Here is a 24,127-nt window from a genome sequence, read left to right as displayed (position 1 = left end):
TTACAGGATTTATGAATGATAACAGATTGGAGCGTGTGTGATAATTACTCATTATCCTCCATGTGTCATTATGCCTCTCATTATTTGAAAACTGTTATCCAGCCCGCTAAAACAATAACACTGTTCATCAGTTTTCTTTGCACGTAGAGCCACATTCTGTATGTGTTGCATGTCTGAAAATAGGGGACAGAAGTCATTGTGAGGACAGCAAACCTCATTTTGTGCCGGTCCTGTCAGCACACAGGCAGCGACCTCCCCGTTCACGCTGCTCCGTGCAGGTTTGACTTTGAACCGTCGTTTCTTATGTGGAACACAGAAACAGAGCAGTGCCATAATTAGAGTGAAGGCTGTCACAGCGGCCTGCAGGGAGACGGGCCGAGCCACGGTTAGGCTTTACGCTGACTAAAATGACTTAATGTCAGAAGATGCACACGTTGGTGGAAGCAGTGGGTATGTGACAGACATGCTGGTCATGGGTTTTGCTCGCTCTCTTTCTCTCTTTGTGAGCTTTTTGAATCCCTTCCAGGCAAAAGTGGTCAGACTCATCTGCAGCATCCTGAAGGTCTGACTGAACGCTTCCCTCAGTGTAGCTCTCAGACGGTCTTGGTAGGGGTTATGGCTGACTAAACCTTGCCCCTGCAAGTTTATGGAAACAAAGTCTTGGTTTTAGTTCATTATTTGTGGTATAATCCACAGAATGTGATCCCAGTGCTTTTGCTCCCTTTCTTTGTCCTACATTTATTAATTTTTCAGTAGGTTTTAGTCTGTTGGCCACAATCTTGTGAGATTTCTTTGATGCGTGTTTTCTCCAGTTACATTGTCCAAAAAATGGGGACCGTGCAGCAGGAGCTGTTTTGCTTATATAGTGTGTGTGTGTGTTGTTATAAATGTGTGTGTTTCAGGATGATCTTTACTTAACCCCTTACCCTGTTTTAAATGCCCCAACCTTAATCGGTAGCTCTCCATGGGGCAAATTCATTCAATTACAAATGAAACTTAGCAGCAGGTGAAAACAGAACAGCTTGTGGACTTCAGAGTGAAAAGTCTGCCGCATTGCACGTATCCCCAACCTGCCTCTGTACCGTGATTTTGATGGTTGTGTCGGTCGTATAAGTTCCATCAACTTGAATGTTACATCATATCATACTATGTCGGGCAGTACATCCATATGTACCCTAAGCATATGTCGCATTGGGTGGATGTATGTCATGGATGGATGTCAACCAAATGTGGCAGACTTTAAATCCAGGGTATCTTTTTATATTTTATTGCTTTATTTGTTGCTAGAACAGATTCTTTCTTAACATTCAACTTGTTTTACAAGGCAGAATTTCCCTGTCTCTCTGAAAAAATGATATGTTTTTCTTTTGCATTGAATGTTTTTGACACTGGATTGTGAAAGCAACATGTAAACCCACCTCCACGGTCTGCATACACACCACTACAGACGCTCTTATCTGAAGTGTGTCTGTGTGCAGCGCCGCACTTTGCTCTCCCTCCTGTGGAGAATTATATGAGTAATCAATGCCTTGGCACTAAAGCTCGCCTTGCTTCCTCTGGTCTGGAATATTGTTTTGTTCAGAGAATTTGTCTGCTCCACGGGCTGCTGTGATCAGCTGACCAGAAGCAGTTTTTCTCACGGCGGGCGCATTCATCACTGAACTGACCAAAAAAAAAAAACAGTTTGAATGTGAATTCAGGAGCTTTGAAAACGTCTTCATTTGATCTGTGTGTTATCATTTGGTGGCGTATCTGCTCAAGGAGCAAAGGTGATGCAGGTGAGGTGAGGCCGGCCGTGTATGCAGGGGGGAATGTATGCAGCTGTGGGAGAATCCAGGCAAAGGCACAACATTTCCATTTCAAATGCGTCCTGCTTAATACGCTGACCCGCCGGACTTCTGGAGGGGTGCCAGTGTGTGAAAGCAGCATCTGCTGATGATGCAGTGCCCCTCAGTCTCACAGTCCCCCCCCCCCCTACACAGGATGTGAAGTGGTAGATGCCTGTTACATGATATGAAGCATGTTGAGCAGGGTGAGTGTTTGGGATACAGAACGCAGTCGCAGTGAGACGGGAAAACAAAAAGTCAGCTGGTATTAGGTGTCACATCGCTGCAACAGTGGAGGCTGTTAACACCTGACCTGGATCAGGATCCTCCCCGGATTACTTTTTTTGTGTGTTTGAGGACAGAGGAGGACAGCGTGTCCTCCCTGCCAGCGTGCTTATGCCGCAGCTGGCTGCAGATGTGCCTGTGCAGAGGAAGTTTGGGCCGAAGGAGAGTGTTTGTCAGGACTGCTGGGGGGGTCGCAGCCTCCTGAACCCTGACAGCCGTCGCTTCTCCTCGGCGGGTCTACAGAAACCGCCGTTACACCTCCCTCTGTGGCATGACCTGGACACCATGTCCGATTCTAGTCTGTGGACAGTTCTGTCAAACTTTAGCATGCCGCATTTCTTCAGCGGAGCCCGTCTGCGCCGGTCCAAAAGGTGAAAGTTGTTGTGTTGTTGTCATACATTTTGTGCAGACTTGAGTGACAGCAGTTGAAGTTTTCTTTGTGTTGGTCATCTGAGCCGTTTTATGAGGGCACAGTGAAGAATTAGCTGGGTGTTGCCTCCTTGTCTATTGTGTTTTATTTGCTTTGTGAGTCAAATTGGGTGTTGTTGTGGAGGCAGTCTCCTGTTCCTTCACGCCGGATGTGTACTCTTCATTCTGCCGTCTGTATTAATAATGTTTTTTTTATATATATATATTATGTTTCTGTGCTTTATGGGATTCAGAGTGTGTAAACTGATTTACAGCTAAGCCAGCTCATCCTAGTTTTGTTGTATACTGTATGATGGAGCTACAGTGTTGCTGAGGCTCACTTATACTGTATACTGGTATTTATTTTTAATCTCTGTCCTGACCCATTTTATAGCACAGAACAGCTTAACATGAAATACTGGCAGTGTTTGGATAACATTTTTTTTTTCATTCTGTTAGATTATGTTGATATAAAAACAGATGATTATTTACTCTAGACATTGGTGGAACGTTTCATTATAGATGACCAGTGGCTTAATAATCCATGAATCCTAAGCAGTGTTTTTTTTGGGGGGGTTGTTTTTTCCTCCTGTCACATGTCCAGTCAGTGTAGACTGGAGTCCTGCAGCTCTATGGAAACCAGCACAATCATGGCCATCCATTGTCTGTAGTGCAGTGTAACACAGCCAGAAATACATGAAATGTAACTTTTTGCTTTATTTTCCAGGTCATTTTTCCACACTAATGTAAATATTTGCATTTTTTTTCACTGAATGTCAATTTTAAGTCTGCAGATCAGCTGGATACTCACTGACCCCCTAAGGTTGCAGAATTTTGTGTCTTTTGCAGAATGTTGTTAGTGCAAATGTTTTATTTTTGCCAAATTTTTAACAGCAAATTTGCATGTGATGCATCCAATGACCAGTGGAGAGTTCAGCCTGATGATTTAAATTTTGTAATTTTTGCCAATGTTTAAAAAAAAAAAACGGTTCTGCAGGGTTTTAAAACGAGTTTTACTTGAATAAGATCCTCTATTCAAGGCGTTATTGTCATATTTTATCTCTAAACTTGCTGTGTGGTCCAAAGTTAAATACGTGGAAACACAAAGTCTTCACAAAGACGAGCTGAATCTTCAGAAGTGACAGAGCTGCTGCACTTTTTACCCAAACAGACAGTTTTTAAACACTATTAATAGAGAAGTGTGTGTGTGTGTGTCACATGTTTGACTTTGAATTTAGGTTTGTCAGCGCGGAGCGGCGATTCATGTGTCATTGCGCTTTGTCAGCTCACCTGACAGATGTGACGACTGTGCAAAAAAAAAAAACCTGTTTTATCAAGTCTTTTAGTTGCGGTTGACACAGGTCAGGATCAGACGATTCACGCTCAAAGATTGTTTTTATTAAATCTATTTTTGCATCGTCCTGTAGCCAAATTAAGACAATAACTTTTGACAGATTGAGAGTACTTTTTTTGAGTAAGGTAAAAATAAAAACTCGATTCTTTGAGGTTTTGCATATAAGTGAGTCAGTTAAACCTCACATGGATCTCACACATCTGCAGTACAGCATAAACACTGTCCTACTTTCTCCCTATCGTCTTCGCCCAGGGCTCCTTTATCCCGTCTTTAAAGCTCCAACGTGATGCTCGCTGCGGCCTCCACCAAAGCTCAGCTTCAGCATTATTTTTTTTTGTGTGAAGTAAAACCATGTTTCCACGAGTGGCACTTGGCTCTGAGCGGGTGAAGAGGGCTGATTGGGCAGCGGCATGGCATTCTCTCGGCCTAATCCACAGCGAGAGGGTATAAATAGATCTCGTTAAATCTGATCCTCTTTGACTGAGCACCTGTGTACCAGATAACATTCACTGCCTCCCCAACCCCGTTGTGATAAATGATTCGTGGCATGCGTCCACACTCCTGATGGCAGGGGTTAGCCCATCAAACCACTCGAGTAGAGAGGGATGACTACTGTGGACAGGGTTCCCCCTCTGATTTATGAGGATTTGGGTGACAACAGGGCAGCGACACAACAACTACAAGCAGCTTATGATGCTGCGCTGATGTGCTTTCTGTGCAGGTGAAAGTCATCAATACAATGCACCTGACTTGGTTTATCCAATGGAAAAGTTAGGCTATTTTTTTGGCTTTCTGAATCGCTACACAGTGGACTTCTGTGTAGTGGTGTTGAGTTGTGAGACACCATAAACTCTTGAAATTGAGTCTTTTTTTATTTATAGCGATATCAAAAAACAATAAATGTCAACACAAAGTTAGCAGCCTGCTCCTGTGCCTGTAAAACAGGCATAGAAATTAGCCTAATATGCTTCTCTCATGATGGGACAGAGGGCAGAGGGAGTGACGAGCATGGCTGTCGCCAGGATTTTAAAAATACTAAGGTCCAAAAAGTGACTAGAATATGCAAAAATATGGTGTTTGAGCTGATTTATTTCTTTAATTTACTCAATTAACTCATAAAAATTGACATCAGCATCATCAGAATCCATTAGAAGTTTGGCATATTGGCACATTTTTATTAATGTACAAAGAATATTGCAGAAATCTGACATCTTTTTAAAATTAAATTAAACATATGTTAATAATGTAAAGTAACTGGACTCAATATATTGTTCAAGCTTATACATAATTACTAGTAATCTGGACCTTTTCTTTGCCTTTCCTGGCTGCTCAGAGCACCCATAACCTTAACACCTTGTGCATCTAAGAATGTAGACTTGACTGAGCTTCTTTAGATGATGAAGCATTCACTCCTTCCAGTGACACCAGTGATCAGTAAAGGGGTACCTCAGACAGCCATGTAATTGTGACCACGTTACACAAACAGCTACTGTGAGTGCACAGGATCTCTACCATCCAGCCTTCATGCTGATTCATCAGTGTAGCTGTTCTTGTGTCCAGGAGTCAGTGAGTCAGGTCTGTGGAGTGCACAGGCAGCTTATTGTGCCTGAAGGAAAGTTGTGTGTCTCCTCAGTGTTTCTGTGATTTACAGAGATTTGTGTGTGTGTGTCTGTGCTTCAGTGTCCATACTGCAGAATAATGTTTGTTTTCTGTCAGATGGAAATGGTTATTGAATAACATTTTCAGAATTCCTGCTGGAAGTGGTTCAGATCTCTGAGGAGGTTATGTAACAGGATGTCATTGAGTCTCTGACCTTGAAGTGGATTGGTGTTCGTCAGGCATTGCAGCGTGCGATTCCACTGACGGCCGACTCTAAACGGGACGCTCACGCTGCTTCTATGATGAAATAAATCATTTTTCATTCAAGGTTAAAGTGTTGGCGACTGCGTGGCCAACAAATACAGAAATCCCTTATGAATTCTGTCAAGGGTGTATGAAGGGTTAAGACATGTAATGGAATGTTTGTAATGAGTATCAATAGGTAGCAGCAGCACTGTGGGTCACGCTGGAATGTCTGAGACTTCTCAGTCCTCTCAACTCTTTTCCCTGTGGGCTGGTTTTTTGCTGCAGTATAAAGTCCTGCACCTCTGTGGAAGCAGCACAGTCATTGCTGTCAAGTAGAGAGAACACAAACACGTCTTTTATCCTGTGAAAAAGCCAAAAGTAACGGTTGAATTTCTTTGTATTGAATTTACAAACATGGAATCAGGAATCAGGAAAATAGTGGATTAAATAAAGTAAGGTCCATATGCTACAAATATTTGCATTTATAGTAAATAGCAGTTATTAAAGTGACATGTTAAAATACATATATAATAAAATGTTCCAATTTTAGGCTTAGGTATGGCCCTGATGTGTTCTGTGTGCTTTATTTTTGTCTAATATTCGTCCTCTGTGCTTTTTTTTTTTCTCACAGCTGCAGAACGAGTAACAGAAAAAGCCTGATAGGAAGCGGTCAGTCCTCAGGTTTACCACGACCTCACTCCCCGCTCTCGTCACTCACAGGTAAGTCCATCACACGTGTGAGCAAAAACACACCCACAGGGTGCACAGAGATGGAGCAATTAACTGGCAGAGCGCACAGAACACTGACAAATAACAGTAAGAGTGGTGATCACTCTACATGCAGCACAGCATTGATATTATCACGTGGATAATATGGGAGCATAGGAGGTTTGTTGTTGGTTCTTCAGGGAGAATTTAACGGTGGCAGTAGCGATTGTTGTGGGCGAGGAAGTGGTGGCCTGCGGAGAGGAAATGCATAGGAGGGGGGGGGGGGTCCTCATTTACCACAGGGCGTTTTATTTCCTGGCATTGGTCAGCAGGAGCAGAGACACCACTCGCAGTGTTTAGTCTAACAAAGGAGCCGCAGCTTTAACATGGATTCAGACCCAGAGAGCCACAGCGCTGCTGTTAACGAGTGTGTGCTGCTGTGGGACGACCTAACGCTGTGGCTCAGGCGTAATATTGGCAGCAAAGGTAAGACGTGCTGACGTGCTGAGGAGGCTTTCTGTTGTCCTTATTACCTTGAAGCATGTCGTTCAGTGGGAACTGTGACTGTTCATGTGCAGAGTAACTCCCAGAGGAGGACATTATCATTATGATGTTTGTGCAGTTAAATGGGTGACATTCATCATTAACAAGCCTCCTCAGTGTGGAAAAGGCTCGTCAATATAGGTTGTTTGGATCAATCAGGGTCCTGTGTGGGGATATGATTGGATAAGATTTTTTAACCTGCAGAGGACAACTTCCTCATGCCTCTGTACAACAAACCAGCAGGGCTAATGGGTAATTTCAGGGGAGGTGACTAGGTGCCCCCTAAAACTTGTGTGTGGAATTCACATTTACTTCCTTGTTGTTGTTGTGAGCGCCAAAACATAGCAGAGTAGGGGGGTCCTTTATGTGATGCTTCTGAATCGCACCATGGCACGTCTGGTAGGAGCTTCTCTGACATCAAAAGAGCACTTTTGAGTCTGAAACCTTACTATCACTGAAGGAGATCTATAAAAATGTATCTTTCGCTTTTGAAGCCCCTAGAGGCTGCGAGGGGAACTGCAGTTTTTAATGTTGGCTTGAGTTCTTACTCTGAGGTTGCAGCATGATGGTAGCAAAAAAAAATGCCATCTTTGCTAATATGAAGAACATTCAGCTTATAGCAAGCAGGCTAACATGCCTAACATGCCTTTATTTCACCAGCTGACAGATTCCTAACATGATCTAAGGCATTTGTGCTGTTGTCTCTTCAAAACCCTTTAAGATTTAACAAATGTGTTTTGGGTGTAGAGGCTTTTCTCTCTGACCTTCTTCACAGTGGAACACAGGAAACATGCTTTGTCTTCTCTCTAATGCTGAGGTTGCTCCTTTTCTGGCTTGTTAACACTAATAACTTCCTAAACTTCATGATGTCCATGGCAACATTCGTCTCTTTTTTGTGTGTGGTACTGTGTGTCAATCAAACTTTGACACAAAGGATGTTTTAATAAAGTTTATGTCAGACTTTTTGTGTGTGTGTTTCTTGCAGGAACGAGCCCACAAGACAGTCCCAGAAATTTCTCTCCTAGTGCCTCTGCTCATTTCTCCTTTGCACGAAGGTAACGGATGTTTACCTGTTTTTGTTTTTCAGCCAGGTGTAGATATTCGGAATATTTTCTGCATTAGTAACATATTTGTTTTTTTACCCCATTTCTCAACATGATGTCATGTAATTGTGTATTTTTGTTTTTGTTTTATTATAATCCACAGTCATTGCCACAGAGCAGACAGGTAACTTCATGTTTAGGCTGAAACAGTCCTCATACGTTCCATTAGTTTGTATCTGAAGTTTCCTTTCACATCCCTCAGACGTGTAGTTTTAGTCCGCTCATGTCTGCTAGTCTGTGTACTGTAGAGCCATCAGTAGGATGTTTTACCATGTTCTGAATGCAAACATGGAAAGTGAAGCATGTTGCAGTAAGAACGTGTGTTTGTTTAAAGGCAAATTCTTCTCCATGGTTTTGATTTATTTATTTTTTGTTGAGACTGTTGACACTTGTTTGTTTTACAGGACTGATGGTCGCCGCTGGTCGTTGGCCTCCCTTCCCTCCTCTGGATATGGAACCAACACTCCCAGCTCCACCGTCTCTGTAAGCATCTTCCACTCATACGTAAAGAGACGCTACCTTCTGTATTTTGTTTTTATTTGACATTTTGAGGACCGCAGCAGGGTTGTGTGGTGCTCAGCCAATGATGGCGTCTTGCAGGTCTGGTCTAAAGTCCGTCCTCTGACGTCGTCAGTGCGGCAGCAGCATTCAGGGATGCACACGGAGGTGTGGGCATGAAATGGAACCACCATGACACGATCAATCAAACAATCAAATGATGTTCCTTATAATGATTGGCAGCTTTGTTGTGTTAATCTTAGCTCAGTGGGCAAGAGAGGAGGGCAAAATGCAAACATTTACAACCAGGGTTAAACTTTAATGTATAATTCTAAGCAATGATGCACAGTGAAACATTTTTAGGGGTTAAACTCACACAAAATATTCATTTAAAATCACATTTCCTCTGTGGACTGAATGTTGTTCTGCACAATGATCAGCATTGTGCCCATAGCAACAGTCTGTTGACATAGCAACAGCCAGTTCTTTAGAAACGAAGGACCCCAGAATCAAGTATTCAACACATTTGTGGAATTAAAAAGCAAAATCATAATTTGTTCTGAAAAGAACAAATGAGCAAGCATGGTGGACATGACGTCAGTGTTTGTCCTGTGGGCTGTGTTTGTGTGTGTTTACATGCCACTCACTGTGGTGACACCATGTCTGAGGCGCTCTTTGTCAACAAACTGTATGAGAGGGAAACGGTGTCAGAGTAAACACACTTTTCTCTCTCGCTTCCTCTTTCAGCATTATGTCTTACGGGAAACAGCCACAGCTCACTGCAGAACACACACACACACAGGAATCACAGTGTGTTGTGTGGTCTGAAAATGACCTGCGTTGATGTTGTGTCTTTTGTTTTGTGTGGCGTTTGGTCATCAAGCACATTTCCTGCTATTCATGCCATCGACTGAGGGAAGCATGCTTGTGTTTCTCAGCTGAAACGTCATGTCATATCCGAAACAGAAACCGTTTCAGTGTGTGTATTCTTTGACATTAGCCTGCAGTGTTCTTTTCAATGTATTTTAAATGGTTTTATTTCTCTGTGGGCGCACTTTTAGCTATTATGGATAATTATATAATTTGGAAAATACACTCATCATTCAGTATTTTTTTTCAAGAGTGAGATGGAAGGATTGATTCTCTCATATCTGTGGATTAAATATAAAACTGAGTAAGCTTAGCTTAGCATAAAGACTCTAACCAGAAGTAAGCAAACAGGTGATGATGAACAAAATGCACTTAAATGTAAATTTATAGGAAAGAAACTCTCAAATTTAAGATGAAAATCTGCATATTCTGATTTAAGTTATTTATGTATTATTCACCATTCACCAAAATACTGTTATATTGTATTTTATTTATAGTTTTTCTGGCATCAAAACATTTTTCTAACTTTAAATGTTGATATTTTTGTACTTTGAAATTGAGTTTCTTTCTGTTTCTGCCCCTGAATCTGGCTGTAAACAATCAACCACCTGCTCATGTGTCACCACCCTGCTGATTAGAGCCCAAGCAGCAAAATATGTTGTAGTTTTTGGGGTAAAATATTCTAACATCTGCCTGTTATTTCACCTTTAAAACACTGCTGGTTCCTGCTGCTTAATGCTAAGCTAACAACAGTCTTATATTAAATACCTCACGGATATGAGGGCTTTTCCATCAGGACAGTCTGGTGTCATTATTTTCTCCACCATCTCCTTTTTTTTTTCTTTTCATGTTGAACGTATATTTGTTTCATTTCCAGTCATCCTGTTCATCACAGGAGAAGCTGCACCAGCTGCCCTTCCAGCCTACGCCCGATGAACTGCACTTCCTCTCCAAGCACTTCTGCACTGAGAGCATCTCCGGAGACGAGTGCCGCAGAGCGGCAGCCATGCGACCACGCTCGCGCAGTCTCAGGTACACACCTCCCTGCCACAGATTCACACACACACACACACACACACACACACCGAGGGTTAGTGCTATCATCCTGTTTATTTTTCAGCCCTGGAAGATCTCCATCATGCTACGACCATGAAATCATCATGATGAACCACGTCTACAAGGAGCGGTTTCCTAAGGTAACGCCTGACAGCGTGTGTGCTGCAGTCGTGTCTCGGCGTTTATGATCTGGTGCATTACGCAAACTTTGCTCCATCTCTGCTCACCGCAGGCCACCGCTCAGATGGAGGAGCGCATCCAGGAGATCATCTGCAGCAACTCTCCGGAGAGCGTCCTCCCGTTGGCAGATGGCGTGCTCAGCTTCGCCCACCACCAGATAATAGAACTGGCCCGGGACTGTCTGGAAAAAAGCCGGCAAGGACACATCACCTCCAGCTACTTCTGTGAGCTCACCGACAAACTGGAGAGGCTCGTTCAGGAGGTGAGTGACGAAGCCGTGAAAAAAACACGCTTCAATAAGACGACACGTGACGCCTTTCAATCCCCTTCTTTCGGTTGTGTAGTCCACAGAGCGGTCAGAAAGCGAGGAGGTAAACTTTATCAGAGAGCTGGTGAAGAAGATCCTCATAGTGATCGCCCGACCTGCTCGACTGCTGGAATGTCTGGTATGTTTTTTTGTTTTTTTAAATCCTTCCATCTGTTTCTTTAAAAAAAAAACCTAAAATATGTAAGATGGTTGGTAATGAGCTCTTGTTCTGGATGGCTGAATTTGTTTGTTTAGGATGTGTTTCAGTTGGCACATCTGCTTTCTGCCCCATTTCATCTTAACTCAGATTATCCTGCAGTCAGCAGCACAGATCCACTGCAGGCTGGCACCACTTTAAACGGCCTTCTTCTTTGTTTGGCTGATTCAGTCGCCTGTTTGTTTAGGTGTTCCTATATCTGAAGGGCTGTAGTTCAATCTGTACTACAACACAGTGCATCTCCTCTAATGTTTTGTTTGTTAGCATCGCTGATGATGTAGTATAGTCATGACAGGAAGAGGAGGAAACCTCAAACCAAAGCTGGCGTCATGTCTGTCCACACAACGCGTCTCATCATCTGCTTGAACTGTCTTTCTTTGTGGGTCTTTTTGAACAGAAAGTCAATGAAACATGTGATATTTGATGAGGTTTCTTTATACTAAGTGTAACTGTGTGAGTAGTAGATGTTAAAAGTGTGTTGCTGTGTCTTCAGGAGTTTGACCCAGAGGAATTCTACCACCTTCTAGAGGCCGCTGAAGGACACGCTAAAGAGGGCCAGGGCATCAAAACGGACATCCCGCGTTACATCATCAGCCAGCTGGGACTCACACGAGATCCTCTGGAAGGTACGAGAAGGACGCCACCGCTAAATTACATGTTGTGTTACAGTTCGTGCACCTGAACACTGAGGTGCTGTGAAGGAATTGAACTGTGCAGCGAGCTGGAAGACAAAGTTACTAATGTCCTGTACAGAACAGACTGTCTTCTTAATGACCCTCTGTCTCTCCAGATTCAGTAAACGGGCTACATTCATTATGACTAATTAGAAAGGAATGGCCTCCCCACAGACTGGCTCATCGGCCCGCTTACCCCCCCCCCCCCCCCCCCCCCCGAGTGTCTCCTGAGTTTTGTGCGTGCGCCTGAAGCAAACCTACGAGGAAGGACAGATGTTAAATAGCAGAGAAAATGTGTTTACAAGCTCCCCAGAGACACACGACAAACATACACACACAGCCATGTGTGAAACTGCAGACATGGTTTTTGGCATTAAAGATGCACAGAGGTTTTTAATGAGCACTTGTTCTGGAGCAGTGATTTGTTTTTGTTTTTTTTAAGTGTGCGTTTCTGTTGCCAGATTTGAATTCTGCATCATTTATCCTCAATCCAGGAGTCAGCACCTCAGAGCTAATAGGTTGAATGAAGGCCAAGCTGTTTGTTTTGTTGTTTTGTTTAACGGTCTTTTTTTGTCTTTTTGTGTCTCTCTGTGCAGAAATTGCTCAACTGACCAGCTGTGACAGTGGGATTGCAGAGACCCCAGAAACAGATGACTCTGTAAGCACTCCGAAAATCGATTACTGTATTGATCTATTCCATCCAGAAGCAGCAAAATAAAGATTTTATCTTTTTGATTTGTTTTAGTATCTCTATCTCTCTCTCTCTCTCTCTCTCGTCTCCTTCAGTCTCACAGTCTCAGCACAGCCTTGCGGTCACGGCGGAAACCCCGCGAATTGGACTTTGAGATGACAAAACTCATCAGCAACGGCGCCTATGGGTACGGAGACCTTAGATCATATCTCAGCTGATAAGATGGTCTGTTAGCGCCTCAACAGAAATGAGCGTTTCTTCTATATATATTGTTTTTTGATTTTGTTTTTCTCAGGTGAAGATAAAACATTTGATTATCAGTCACCAGATTTGACAAGTCAAAGACAAAAACTTTCCAACAGATCCTGATGCCTGGGGGGGAAAAAAAAAAGAAATATGAAGATCCCTTTGTTTATTCCACAGGGCTGTTTATCTGGTGCGGCACAAAGAAACAAAGCAGCGCTTCGCCATGAAGAAGATCAACAAGCAGAATCTGATTCTGAGGAACCAGATCCAGCAGGCCTTTGTGGAGCGGGACATCCTGACCTTTGCTGAGAACCCCTTTGTGGTGTCCATGTACTGCTCCTTTGAGACACGGCGGCACCTGTGCATGGTGATGGAATACGTGGAAGGTCAGTGGTCACTGCTACAGCCGAGAGCACTCAGCATCCTCTGTGATGTTATCTGTAACCCCCCCCCCATTGATCCTTACAGGAGGAGACTGTGCCACCCTTTTGAAGAACATGGGCCCGCTGCCTGTGGACATGGCCCGCATGTACTTTGCAGAGACGGTTCTGGCTCTGGAGTATCTACATAACTACGGCATCGTCCATCGAGATCTCAAACCTGACAAGTGAGACCTCAGTTTAAAGTACTTTTTTGTTGACTTTCAGTGTTGGCATCTGGCACAACAGGCCTTTAAATCAAAGGTGCACAACATAAGTGTTTTAAGTGTAGTTATTAAAGTTGATTAATTGATATACAAGGCTTTCCAGCACCACTCAATCAGGCAGCGACCACTGAAAACAGCTTAATTGTTAATACTTAGCTTGCCTCTAAATGCTACTTTAATTGCCCATTATGTGCTAATTAGTTTAATGTTTAGGAGGGAGAGCATTAAAGTAGTCTAGTAAAAAAGAAAATAAAAATTAAATAAATCTTGGGAGTAGCTCGATGAGTATTTTGTTAAACTTGATTTTTTTGAAGAAGAGGGTGAGTAATGAAGCATCATTAACCCCTTAAGCTTGTGTTGCTCCTCCTCGCAGCCTGCTGGTGACTTCCATGGGCCACATCAAGCTCACAGATTTTGGTCTTTCCAAAGTCGGCCTGATGAACATGACCACCAACCTGTACGAGGGCCACATAGAGAAAGATGCCAGAGAGTTCTCTGACAAGCAGGTAAATGTGACTGAACTCCACAGATGTGCAGTCTGACGGTGGAACTCCTCATGTTTGAGGGTTTATTTTATATTTGTTGTTTGTGTGTAACAGGTGTGTGGTACTCCTGAGTACATAGCTCCAGAGGTGATCCTGAGACAAGGCTACGGGAAGCCGGTGGACTGGTGGGCTATGGGCATCATCCTGTACGAGTTCCTGGTGGGCTGTGTGCCTTTTTTTGGAGACACACCGGAGGAGCTGTTTGGACAGGTCATCAGCGGTCAGTGTCACACCCTGCTTTACCAGCAGATATTATAATAAGTTTGTTTATCCTTTGACTCCTCCTTGTCCATTAGCCTTATTAGCATTTATTGCTAATAAACAAGTGTTATCAAGGTAGTGAGCTTTGCCACTCAAAAAGATGGACGAATATTCGGCCTCCTTCACCATCTTGACAACCACCTGAGTCTGCTAAACTCATGGCTAACACCAAAATAGGAAAGGGTCATAATCACCTCAGCTCACTCACCCTTAGCTCTTTTTTAACATGGAGGTCTGTAGAGAATGACTCACTTTGAGATCCACCCTCAAGTGGTCACCTGAGGAACTGCAATTTGGATGTTTGATAACGAAGCAGAAGGTCTTCTGAATATTTTTACTGTGAGCATATTAGCATGCTAGCGTAAGCATCTAGGAACAACTTGTGTATTCATGCAAGTTTATTGCATATACAACATTAAACTCGACATATTTTCTTTTTTAGCTCAAAGGCAACGTTTAGCAGCATCTGGCATTTAGATGCGTGTCAGGAGAAATTCCCAGACCTCATTCAGAAAAGAATGAAACATTTGCATAGTGACCACGTGGAATTAGAGGCTGTGCATATTTCTTCATTTATTTAAGATTTCCCTGAAGGCCAGCAGGACAGCAGATGGCAGTGTGAGAGTTTAGTTTGACTTTAGTCCACCAGTGAAGTTTTTAATGCGATGATCATGTTGTTGTGGGGTCTCCTGGTGACAGCGCCGAGAAAAATCTTAATCTAGACAGGGTTGTGTGTCTCGTCTGGCTGCGGCTCCGGTGAGTTCTGTTGGATAACAACCTTCGATGTGTGCCTTGTAAATGAATGGCGTGCCATGACTGATTTGGTATGCTTTCAATCACACTGTACCGAGCCGCAGAGAGCGACTGTTAATTAAAGGAGCCTCAACACACTGAATGCATGCCACCGTGGCCTCAGGCTGCACATACATATTCATAGCTGGCGCCCAAATTTGATTAAAATGGGGGACAAGCGGTGCGCAGTGCAGACAATCAGCACCACACAGACGGGCTCAGACGGGCCTGTACACAAATCAAAGCTGCAGCTTCGTGTTACTGTTCCAGTCTGACTGTGCCGGTGAAGCTGTTTTGGGAGCAGGTATCAGCTATTAAAAAAGCAATAAGGATAAAAGAGGAATTAAAAAATACATCTTACATATTGACATTATTATTATTATAGCTACTTTGAGGATGTGGTGGCGCAGACAAGATGAAACCAAAACAGTCCAGCTCAGGGCTCTTAAACTATTATTGTGTTAGTATTGTATTGTATTATTAGTGCCTATATAAAGATAACAATAGGCAGCAAAAATGTAAATTGTCTTTGTGTAGCTGATCGTCCCTTTGTTTTAAGGAACAAAGGGCTCATTTTGCCACTTTGCTTTTTGCCGCTATGAGGGTGTAACTGCAGTGATTTCTGCAATCCCATGACATCACATGTATACTGTGTATTTACAATGATCTGAACTTGTTTCCTTTTGGATCTCTGTAATTGGATTTGCCATTAATAACTTATTGTTTTTGATCTAATCATATGTTTCTAGATGAGATCAACTGGCCTGAGGGAGAGGACGCCCCACCGCCGGACGCTCAGGAGCTCATCACGCTGCTGCTGAGACAGAACCCTCTGGAAAGAATGGGCGCAGGTACACACATACACACACACCTACACAGACAGAAATGTGGGACATCCAGTGACTCGATTCGGACTGCGCAGCCTCAACCATAAATTCTCTTGTGCCGCCTCAGCACAGCTCATTATTCCAAGTCAGCAGGGAAGAAATTGAGGTCACTCAACAGCGGGCCAGTTTATCCTGTGGCCTGCTCACCTCTATCTTTTGATCAGCTGCTGTTATTACCCTGCAAGTCCATGAATCTCGTTCCATGCATGATCAGGCAGCATGATGGTGAATCTGCAGACTATAGCAGTGACCATGACCCAGGACAAAGGCCTTTAATCAGAGTGGACCTCTTTGTCCGTCCAGGTCGCTTCTCCCCGTCACCAGGCTGCCGTTCCCAAATGCTCCTGCTACACCTCTAAAGGTCACAGGCAGGAAACGGTTGTGCATAATTTATGGTCATGATATCAGTTTGGCTTGCAGCCACCGGGGGGAAACGGAGAAGCACGGTGTAAGCGTTTCTTCACCTCCTGTGTTTAACTGAACCGCTCACTGTCACTGTCCACTGATTGGTGCGTTTGCTCCATAAGCAGTTTTTCACTGTGTTCAATCCGTCCTGCAGGTGGCGCCGCTGAAGTAAAGCAGCATCAGTTTTTCCACAACCTAGACTGGAACGGCCTGCTGAGGCAGAAGGCTGAGTTCATCCCTCAGCTGGAATCAGAGGAAGACACAAGCTACTTTGACAGTGAGTCGTCCAACGGTGTAAAACCGATCGTAATCAATGTTTGACTGTCGTCAGGGCAAATTTATACTCCTAAACAATTAACAGTACTGTAGTTCTACAAAAACATCTCTAAGTAGAGCTTAGAATTAAAATTGTACTTTTTATTAAAGGTACAGTGCAGAACGTTTGTCTCCACCTTCTGACAAGGAGAGGAATTACATAAACAACTGTCCCATTAAATGCATGTTTTTTTTAATGCTTAAACATATCGGACACAAACTCGGTCTTAAGTTGATGACAACTAAACGCTACAAAAAGTAACCTGAGTGAACAGCTGAAAAGCTTCAACGTGTTTAGGATCTCCTGCTTCAGCCGCCCTCTGGCACTGTAATAATAACTGAATGCAATTAAAAAACTCCCATCCTCCACAGCTCGCTCTGAGAGGTACCATCACCTGGAGACAGAGGAGGAGGATACAAACGATGAAGACTTCAACGTGGAGCTGCGTCAGTTCTCCTCGTGTTCTCACCGATTCTCTAAGGTGTGTTCTTAATCTCCAGATTGTCTCAGGCCAACACGTTAGTTATGTAAATGAGCCCTCATCCATCCTGCTGCTGTTCTCATGGGAAAGAAGGCATGAGTGGTTTGTATTTCATATGGAAATGTGCGTCTAGAAAACATGCTCTCCCTTTACCCCCACAGTATTAAAAGTAGCGTTCGGCTTTGCATATATTTTCCGCTTTTTTTGTGGTGGGTAGTGACACAATACGCATACAGTCATACAGGCAGGGAGTCATTGTTGTGCTGCATTGCAGTATGCTCCCCTCTCTTATCAAAACAAAGCTTACAGCGTGTCTCAGGGAGCAGCAGGGTGCCTCAGAGGAAGTGTCGGGCTACTCTAAAACCTTTTTTTCCAGCTGCACCTTCCATGATGAAGACGGCCGAACACACAGCTGCTGTAACAATGAGTAGGAACACAGTAATAAAGTGAATCTGTGTGGGTTTCTTTAGGTGTACAGCAGTCTGGATTTGTCCCGTGGACACCTGGAAGAGAAGGGAGAGACAGAGGAGAAGAAGAGCGAGAGCCCGCTGACTGTGGACTCCCTCAGCTGGACGCCAGACTTTGCAGAAATGTATGTCCATCTGTCTTTGAGACTAAAACTCTGCACTCACACACAGCTCAGAACAGGGATGGAATTAAGACCTCAGCGGACCACCCTGATATCTCACATTTTAGCACACTCGTTTAGCCATAAAGCTGCAGGCAGGGGTCCAATGAGTGGGAACAGAGCAGGACATAGCACACAACTTTACTATACTCACAGATGCACAGACGGCTTTCTGTGTGCAAAGTGCAATCAAAGACTTATAATAACGGGCCTGTTCACTCTGTATTTTAGGCCGTCGCTGTCCCACTCAACAGACACGGACAGTTTGAATCAGGGCCCTCGGTCCAGTCTGCTGCCAAAGTTCGCCATCTCAGCTGAGAGCGAAGGAGACGAGACATCAGGCATCGGAGACCCCAGCAAGGCCTCCTTCTCCATCGGTGAGCTCCCGCAGGACGAGCCAGACGCCACTACACCCGGCAGTACTCACAGCGGAGCCACGCTATCCGGTAGGAAGCGCTGTGTTTGTATTTGTCTTCCCCAGCAGTTACAGTGTGCCTCACTCCAAGCGCATCTATTGTGATAATTAGGAAGTTTCTCAGAACATTTGGACCAGCTGACGCCCAGAGGTGAAGGTGTGGAGAGCCCTGACAGCACCAGTCACACCTCTGCAGACCAGGTGCCTCAGCCTGCCTCCCTGCGACCGGAGAGTGCGGCAGGGAAGAGCGGAGCCGTGGCAAAAGTCCCCAAGTCTGTGTCAACCGGTGCTTTGTCCCTCATGATCCCTGGGGGTGAGTCAAACATCTGTGACACCAATTTAGCCCTCAGCAGCCACAGCAGAGTGCATCCAGGCCTCATCTCACCTTTATTTCTTGCAGATATCTTCGGCATTTCTCCGCTGGCCAGCCCTTTGTCTCCTTACTCCCTCTCCTCAGACCCGTCCTCCAGAGACTCTTCACCGAGCCGAGACTCCTCCCTCTGTGCCGCCAACCCACGGCAGCCCATCATCATCCACAGCTCGGGGAAGAAGTTCGGCTTCACACTAAGGGCGATCCGGGTGTATGCATGCGACAGTGACATCTACACTGTGTATCACATGGTCTGGGTAAGAGTGCAAGAGATTGTATATGTATCTGTAAATGTGACTTCACATCTGTAACCTGAAACTAAAGGTGTCCTGTGTCTCTTAAATCAGAATGTAGAAGATGGCGGGCCAGCACATAAAGCTGGACTCAAAGCAGGAGACCTCATCACTCATGTAAATGGGGAGCCAGTCCACGGTCTGGTCCACACCGAGGTGGTGGAGCTCCTCCTCAAGGTAACAAAGAGTCTGTCTTTATCTTTAAACTGCAGCTGCTCACATTTGAGGAAGAATTAAACTTGACTTCAACTTACTGCCGTTGTAGCAGGCAAAATGTCGACTAGGCTCTCTGTAGTCTGACCCCGTTTTTTGGTCTTTTAAGGACCGATATGAAACTGAAACTTGTCCTTTTTTCCCCAGAGTGGAAGCAAAGTGGCCATCTCCACCACCGCATTTGAAAACACATCTATAAAAACCGGTCCAGCCCGGAGGAACAGCTACAGGAGCAAGATGGTCCGATGTGGCAAAAAGCCCAAAAAGGAGAAGACACCAGAAAGGTACACATTTGATTTTAACACTTCCTTTTCTGCCTGAGTGACAGCTGGGGATGAAGGTCTCAATATCTGTGTAATGAATTTCTTCAGATTTGGCAGAAACACTCACAGTGGAAGAATTGGGTGCAAATTGTAGCCCTGTCTTTTTAGGGATTATTTGGCATATTGGTCCAGAATTAATGGCTGTTAACAGTATAAAATGTCTGTAGCTGTTTATTTAATAATAATGATAGGTTTAAAGCCCATGGAGACACATTAAGGCCTTTCCTGGCAGTGCAGCCTAAAGATAAGGTGAAGTGGACACATTAATACTTCATCATCACGTCATCATGAACACTTCAAGCTGACAGGAGGCGGTACAGATGTTAGCACATGTGTTTTGACACATTACAGTGATGGTCTCCTGTTGATGCAGGTGTGGCTTTTAAATGTTTTTGTTGGGGAACACAAGGACTCATTTCTCCCAAACGTTGGTTCCAAACTAACTCCCTAAGAGTGTGTCCTCAGTTATTCCTGTTAGCACTGCAGACGTTTTGTTTCTGCAGGAAGGAGGTGAATGATCTCATTTCCTGTGTGCAGCTATGTTTCCTGTCGGCCTCTAGGGGGCAGAGAGAGGACACTGGAGGAATGAAGGGCAGCTGAACTCTTACTGATTTCTTTGTCTCTCTTTTTTGTGTTCCAGGCGGCGTTCCCTTTTCAGGCGTTTTGCGATGCAGCCGTCTCCTCTCCTGCACACAAGCCGCAGCTTCTCCTCCCTGAACCACTCTCTGTCATCTGGTGAGAGTCTCCCCGGCTCCCCTACCCACAGTCTCTCCCCTCGCTCCCCTACCGCCGCCTTCCGTCCCGCACCAGACTTCACTCAGTCAGGTGGAAACCTTAACCTCTTCTGGTGGTTTGAATGTTCGCTGTATGTCGTGTTTAATCACTCGTCTCTGTTCCTTTCGTTGTGCAGGTGGAAACTCCTCTCAGAGCAGCTCTCCCAGCTCCAGTGCTCCAAACTCCCCCGCAGGCTCAGGCCACATCCGGCCCAGCACTCTGCACGGCCTCGGTCCCAAACTGCCCGGTCAGAGGCTGCGACAGGGGCGCCGCAAGTCTGCTGGCAGCATCCCCCTCTCTCCGCTGGCTCGCACTCCTTCACCGACCCCTCAGCCGACATCTCCTCAGCGTTCCCCCTCTCCTCTCCTCAGTGGACACTCTGTTGCCATCTCCAAGACAACCCAAGCCTTCCCAGCTAAGATACATTCCCCACCTACAATCGTCCGCCACATCGTTCGTCCCAAGAGCGCTGAGCCGCCGCGCTCACCTCTTCTAAAGCGTGTCCAGTCTGAGGAGAAACTGTCCCCTTCCTACACAGGCGATAAGAAGCACCTGTGTCCCAGAAAACACAGCCTGGAAGTGACCCAGGAGGAGGTGCAGGATGAGGAGCTGAGGACAGGGGAGCGGGATCACACCACCCTGCATGGCGTAGAAGAAACAGCCTGTGAGCCTCTATCAGTTACCCGCTTACGACCCGTGGAACAGGGCTGCCTGAAGAGACCAATCAGTCGCAAGATGGGCCGGCAGGAGTCAGTGGAGGAGCTCGATAAAGAAAAACTCAAGGCCAAGATGGTGGTGAAGCGGCAGGACTGGTCGGAGAGGAGGGAGTCTCTGCAGAAGCAAGATGCCCTGCATGACTCTGACACAGCACCCCCATGTGGTGAGGACAGGGAGGACGGTTTTCTGATCCGAGGCCAAAACAAAAGCAGCCCAGAATCTGGCCCTCTGGAGCCAAAAGCGGCCAGCACAACTCTCAAAGATGTCCTGTATAAAAAACTGAGCACACGTGTCTCTGAGGGCATCGCAGAGACAGCCGGTGGGAGCGGTGAGAGTGAAGGAGGACTGCGGTCAGCTCTTTGCTCAGAGTGGCAGCACCCAAGACAGGCTAAAGACAACATGAAGCCAGACCGACTGGACTTCAAGGCCCCCAACATCGAGTTCACCAGAAAGAGGCTGTCCTTTGAGGAGCGGGAGGAATGTATGTGTCGACTGTCCTCCGGCCTCCACGAGAACCTCCACTTTGGCTCCACCAGGTCGAAAAGCCTTCAGCTGGACACCGCCATGTCTCATGACCACATTAAGGCCGGACTGGGAAGCAGTCACTGCAGCCCTGAAGGTCTGCCCCCCAAGCTCTTCTCCGGGAGGGGAGAGAGTGCCGTTGAAAAGCTTCAGCTCATCTCCTCCGCGGAGTCTCCGCTCAGAAAGACGTCATCTGAATACAAGCTGGAGGGACGCCACGTGTCCTCACTCAAACCTTTAGAGGGGACTCTGGATATCGGTCTGCTGTCAGGACCCAGAGTTTCCAAAACAGAAACCTGCTTATCCAAGATGGCAGAGAACCCGAGTGACACAGCTTCTGTGAGTCCTCCAATATGGCTTCAGAGCCCCACAGAGAGACATATAACCATACCTCAGCTTAAAGCTGCAGATAAGATAAAGAGCCCCCTGACTTCTGCTCTAAGCCCCGAAGCTGCTTTAAATAGCACTGCTGCCTCCAAAGAGCAGCCAAATAGCACAGAGCTGAAAATCAATGCCAGTGGAGAGAAGACACAGGATAGACATGGTGAGTCAACAAAGACCCAGACCAGCAAAGCAGAAACCTCAAACTTTGCTGTTAAAGCAGAGAACAGGGCGGGCATGAAGCCCGGTCCGTCACTGGCTCACGAGCATCGGGGCCCTCGGCACAGCTCACACTTCTCCTCCTGTGGAAAAACCCCGTCCATACGGGAAGTGAGTAATGAAGATCAGGAGGATGAAGTGGAGCTGCAGGAAGTCACAGCACACACTACATCACAGAGTCCTGACAGCTCCAACACAGAGGCCCCCTTCACTTCAGCCAAGCTGGAGGTGAATGTAAAAGCTGCACGGACACCTCCAGCTGCAGCCGCCAGCCAGCCAGCGAGCACCAAAGTGAATCCACAGAACATCTGCCCCTCAAACACTGACCCACGAGCTCCTGTGGCACCGATCCAGGGCGGCTCGGCTCAGAGAGCGCGTGGAGACGCAGCCTCTAAGAGAGAAACGTGTGCCAAGAAAGAGTTAAATATCAGCTCAGAAGTTACACCAAGCAAAAAGGAAAACACTGTGTCTGCAGGAGCAATACAGGACAGCGGCGTGTCAAAGAGGAAAGACGTCCCGGTGTTACCAAAGACAAGGAGCGCAGGCGGCGTGAAGGACTCAGAGCAGCCGTCCACACAAGCACAAGGAGTCTGCGCGACCAAGACAGACGACACCGTGGTCCTTTCAGTGAGACTGAAGGCAAACGAAGCCAAACGTAAGACAAAGTCTGACCCACAACCTGCCCCAGCCCCGGTCCTGGCCCTGGCCCTGACCCCGCCACCGCCGGCCACGCCTGTGAAGGCAGACGGGGAGACGCTGGAAGTGAAAGCTCCTGTTCCTGCAGGCAAAGGAAGCCCAAAACAGAAAGATCACGCAAACGTTCAAGTGCGGAAAGAAGCTCCGTCCAGCGGCGCCGGTGTGAAGCGAGAAGAACCTGACGTGAAGCAGACCCAGCCCCACAGCCCTGTAGCAGACCTGAAGCCTAAACCCGTCCCTCCGAAGTCCATCACGTCATCATTGACTCTGAAACCTGCTGTAGCTCCGGTCGTCAAACAGAGCAAAGACTCGTCCCCCAAAATCCAGCCTGCCTCCATCAGAGAGCACCCGAAACCAAAAGACTCGCCTCAGCTCAGGAAGGAAACTGACTCCCAGCCCGACCCCCCACCGCCGCCGCCGCCGGTGCTGCCAAGACCTGCAGCAAGAAAAGAAACACACACCTCCAGCCCCGTTGTCCCCTCAGTGCCCCCGGCCAAGGCGTCCAAAGACGTCCCCAAGCCCGATGCACCCAATCCGCTGGACAGCCACAAGGTCCAGGACGCCCGTGTCACCACCCCGGACAAGCAGGCGTCCTCCAAACAGCCCAAGAAGGCGGCTCCGGAGGTCACGTGTGCACAGAAGAACGCAAAGCGAGACACATCTCGGGCGTCTCCCTCTGCGCTCAGAGACGTTTCAGATGCGAAGTGCAAACAGCAGAAGGAGTCACCACGGAGTCACAAGAAGTGACACTTAGATTCACGCAGACATCGTCACGCCTTCTTTATTTCTGTTCAGTCTAAGGACCGGGAAGCTGTTACACGCTGATAGGAAGGTGTGTGTGTGTGTGTGTGTGTAATGAGATTACTTTGAGTCTGAATGTAGGCAATCATTTGCTGGTTTTTAATTTTCATGTGAATGTTTGGAACGCTTTGTGCAATCAGGGCGGCAGCGGCGGCCTGCAGAGTCAGTGCCATAAATGATTTTTTTGCACTTGTGGAGGACCTGACGTCTTTTAATGCAGTAGAGCAGGCGGGTTTTGGCGGGTTTCTCTCAGCAGCTTCTGTCGTTCATGGTTTTTATCCTTGTTGGGTTCCGTGCAGTTGGTACACAGAGGGAATGTCCTGCGCTTTCCACCTTAAAAAAAAAACCACACACACAGAACCATGCGGCGGTTCTAGAATCATACATGAGTGACGGGGCCTTAGATGTGCGGGATGATTACAGCTTGCTGTTGTTAGCAAGCGGCGGTGTTTATTCACATTCCTCTGACGTCTGTACATATGTTGTTGTGTCTTTGATTTTTATGCAATCTGGTGTAAATAGGACAGCGGGGGGTTGGGGCTTACATGATTGTTGTTTGTATCATATGTACAGAATTCTCGCAGTGTCATGTTTGTGTTGCTCGGTATCCAGGTGTGTGTCTGCTTGTGTG

At 46.0% G+C, this 24,127-nt stretch overlaps 1 protein-coding gene across 8 annotated transcripts in view; it reads left to right on the top strand.

The window, feature by feature from the left end:
• mast4 (microtubule associated serine/threonine kinase family member 4) overlaps positions 1–23,842 on the top strand; it is a 61,519-nt gene extending 37,677 nt beyond the window's left edge. For 4 of the 8 annotated variants that reach the window (XM_028417170.1, XM_028417168.1, XM_028417172.1 and 1 more), the window contains 25 exons: positions 6,350–6,438; positions 7,955–8,024; positions 8,477–8,555; positions 10,318–10,472; positions 10,561–10,636; positions 10,729–10,938; positions 11,021–11,122; positions 11,694–11,826; positions 12,471–12,532; positions 12,661–12,752; positions 12,989–13,197; positions 13,280–13,418; positions 13,831–13,963; positions 14,057–14,222; positions 15,805–15,906; positions 16,502–16,624; positions 17,035–17,144; positions 17,615–17,736; positions 18,004–18,218; positions 18,300–18,500; positions 18,588–18,814; positions 18,905–19,027; positions 19,211–19,347; positions 20,027–20,211; positions 20,297–23,842. In XM_028417170.1, the coding sequence (XP_028272971.1) occupies positions 6,350–6,438; positions 7,955–8,024; positions 8,477–8,555; positions 10,318–10,472; positions 10,561–10,636; positions 10,729–10,938; positions 11,021–11,122; positions 11,694–11,826; positions 12,471–12,532; positions 12,661–12,752; positions 12,989–13,197; positions 13,280–13,418; positions 13,831–13,963; positions 14,057–14,222; positions 15,805–15,906; positions 16,502–16,624; positions 17,035–17,144; positions 17,615–17,736; positions 18,004–18,218; positions 18,300–18,500; positions 18,588–18,814; positions 18,905–19,027; positions 19,211–19,347; positions 20,027–20,211; positions 20,297–23,442 (6,406 nt within the window). In that variant the 3' untranslated portion in view covers positions 23,443–23,842. Of the gene's footprint in view, positions 1–2,191; positions 2,483–6,349; positions 6,439–6,791; positions 6,913–7,954; positions 8,025–8,476; positions 8,556–10,317; positions 10,473–10,560; positions 10,637–10,728; positions 10,939–11,020; positions 11,123–11,693; positions 11,827–12,470; positions 12,533–12,660; positions 12,753–12,988; positions 13,198–13,279; positions 13,419–13,830; positions 13,964–14,056; positions 14,223–15,804; positions 15,907–16,501; positions 16,625–17,034; positions 17,145–17,614; positions 17,737–18,003; positions 18,219–18,299; positions 18,501–18,587; positions 18,815–18,904; positions 19,028–19,210; positions 19,348–20,026; positions 20,212–20,296 lie in introns of those variants that run through there. The other 4 variants (XM_028417173.1, XM_028417169.1, XM_028417171.1 and 1 more) reach the window with 4 other exon arrangements.
• Positions 23,843–24,127: the final 285 nt, after the last annotated feature.

This window comes from Parambassis ranga, chromosome 12, assembly GCF_900634625.1.
Source record: "Parambassis ranga chromosome 12, fParRan2.1, whole genome shotgun sequence".
NCBI classification, from domain to species: Eukaryota; Metazoa; Chordata; class Actinopteri; family Ambassidae; genus Parambassis; species Parambassis ranga.
The sequence above is the reverse complement of the archived record's forward strand: the minus strand, read 5'-3'. Positions and strand labels throughout refer to the sequence as shown.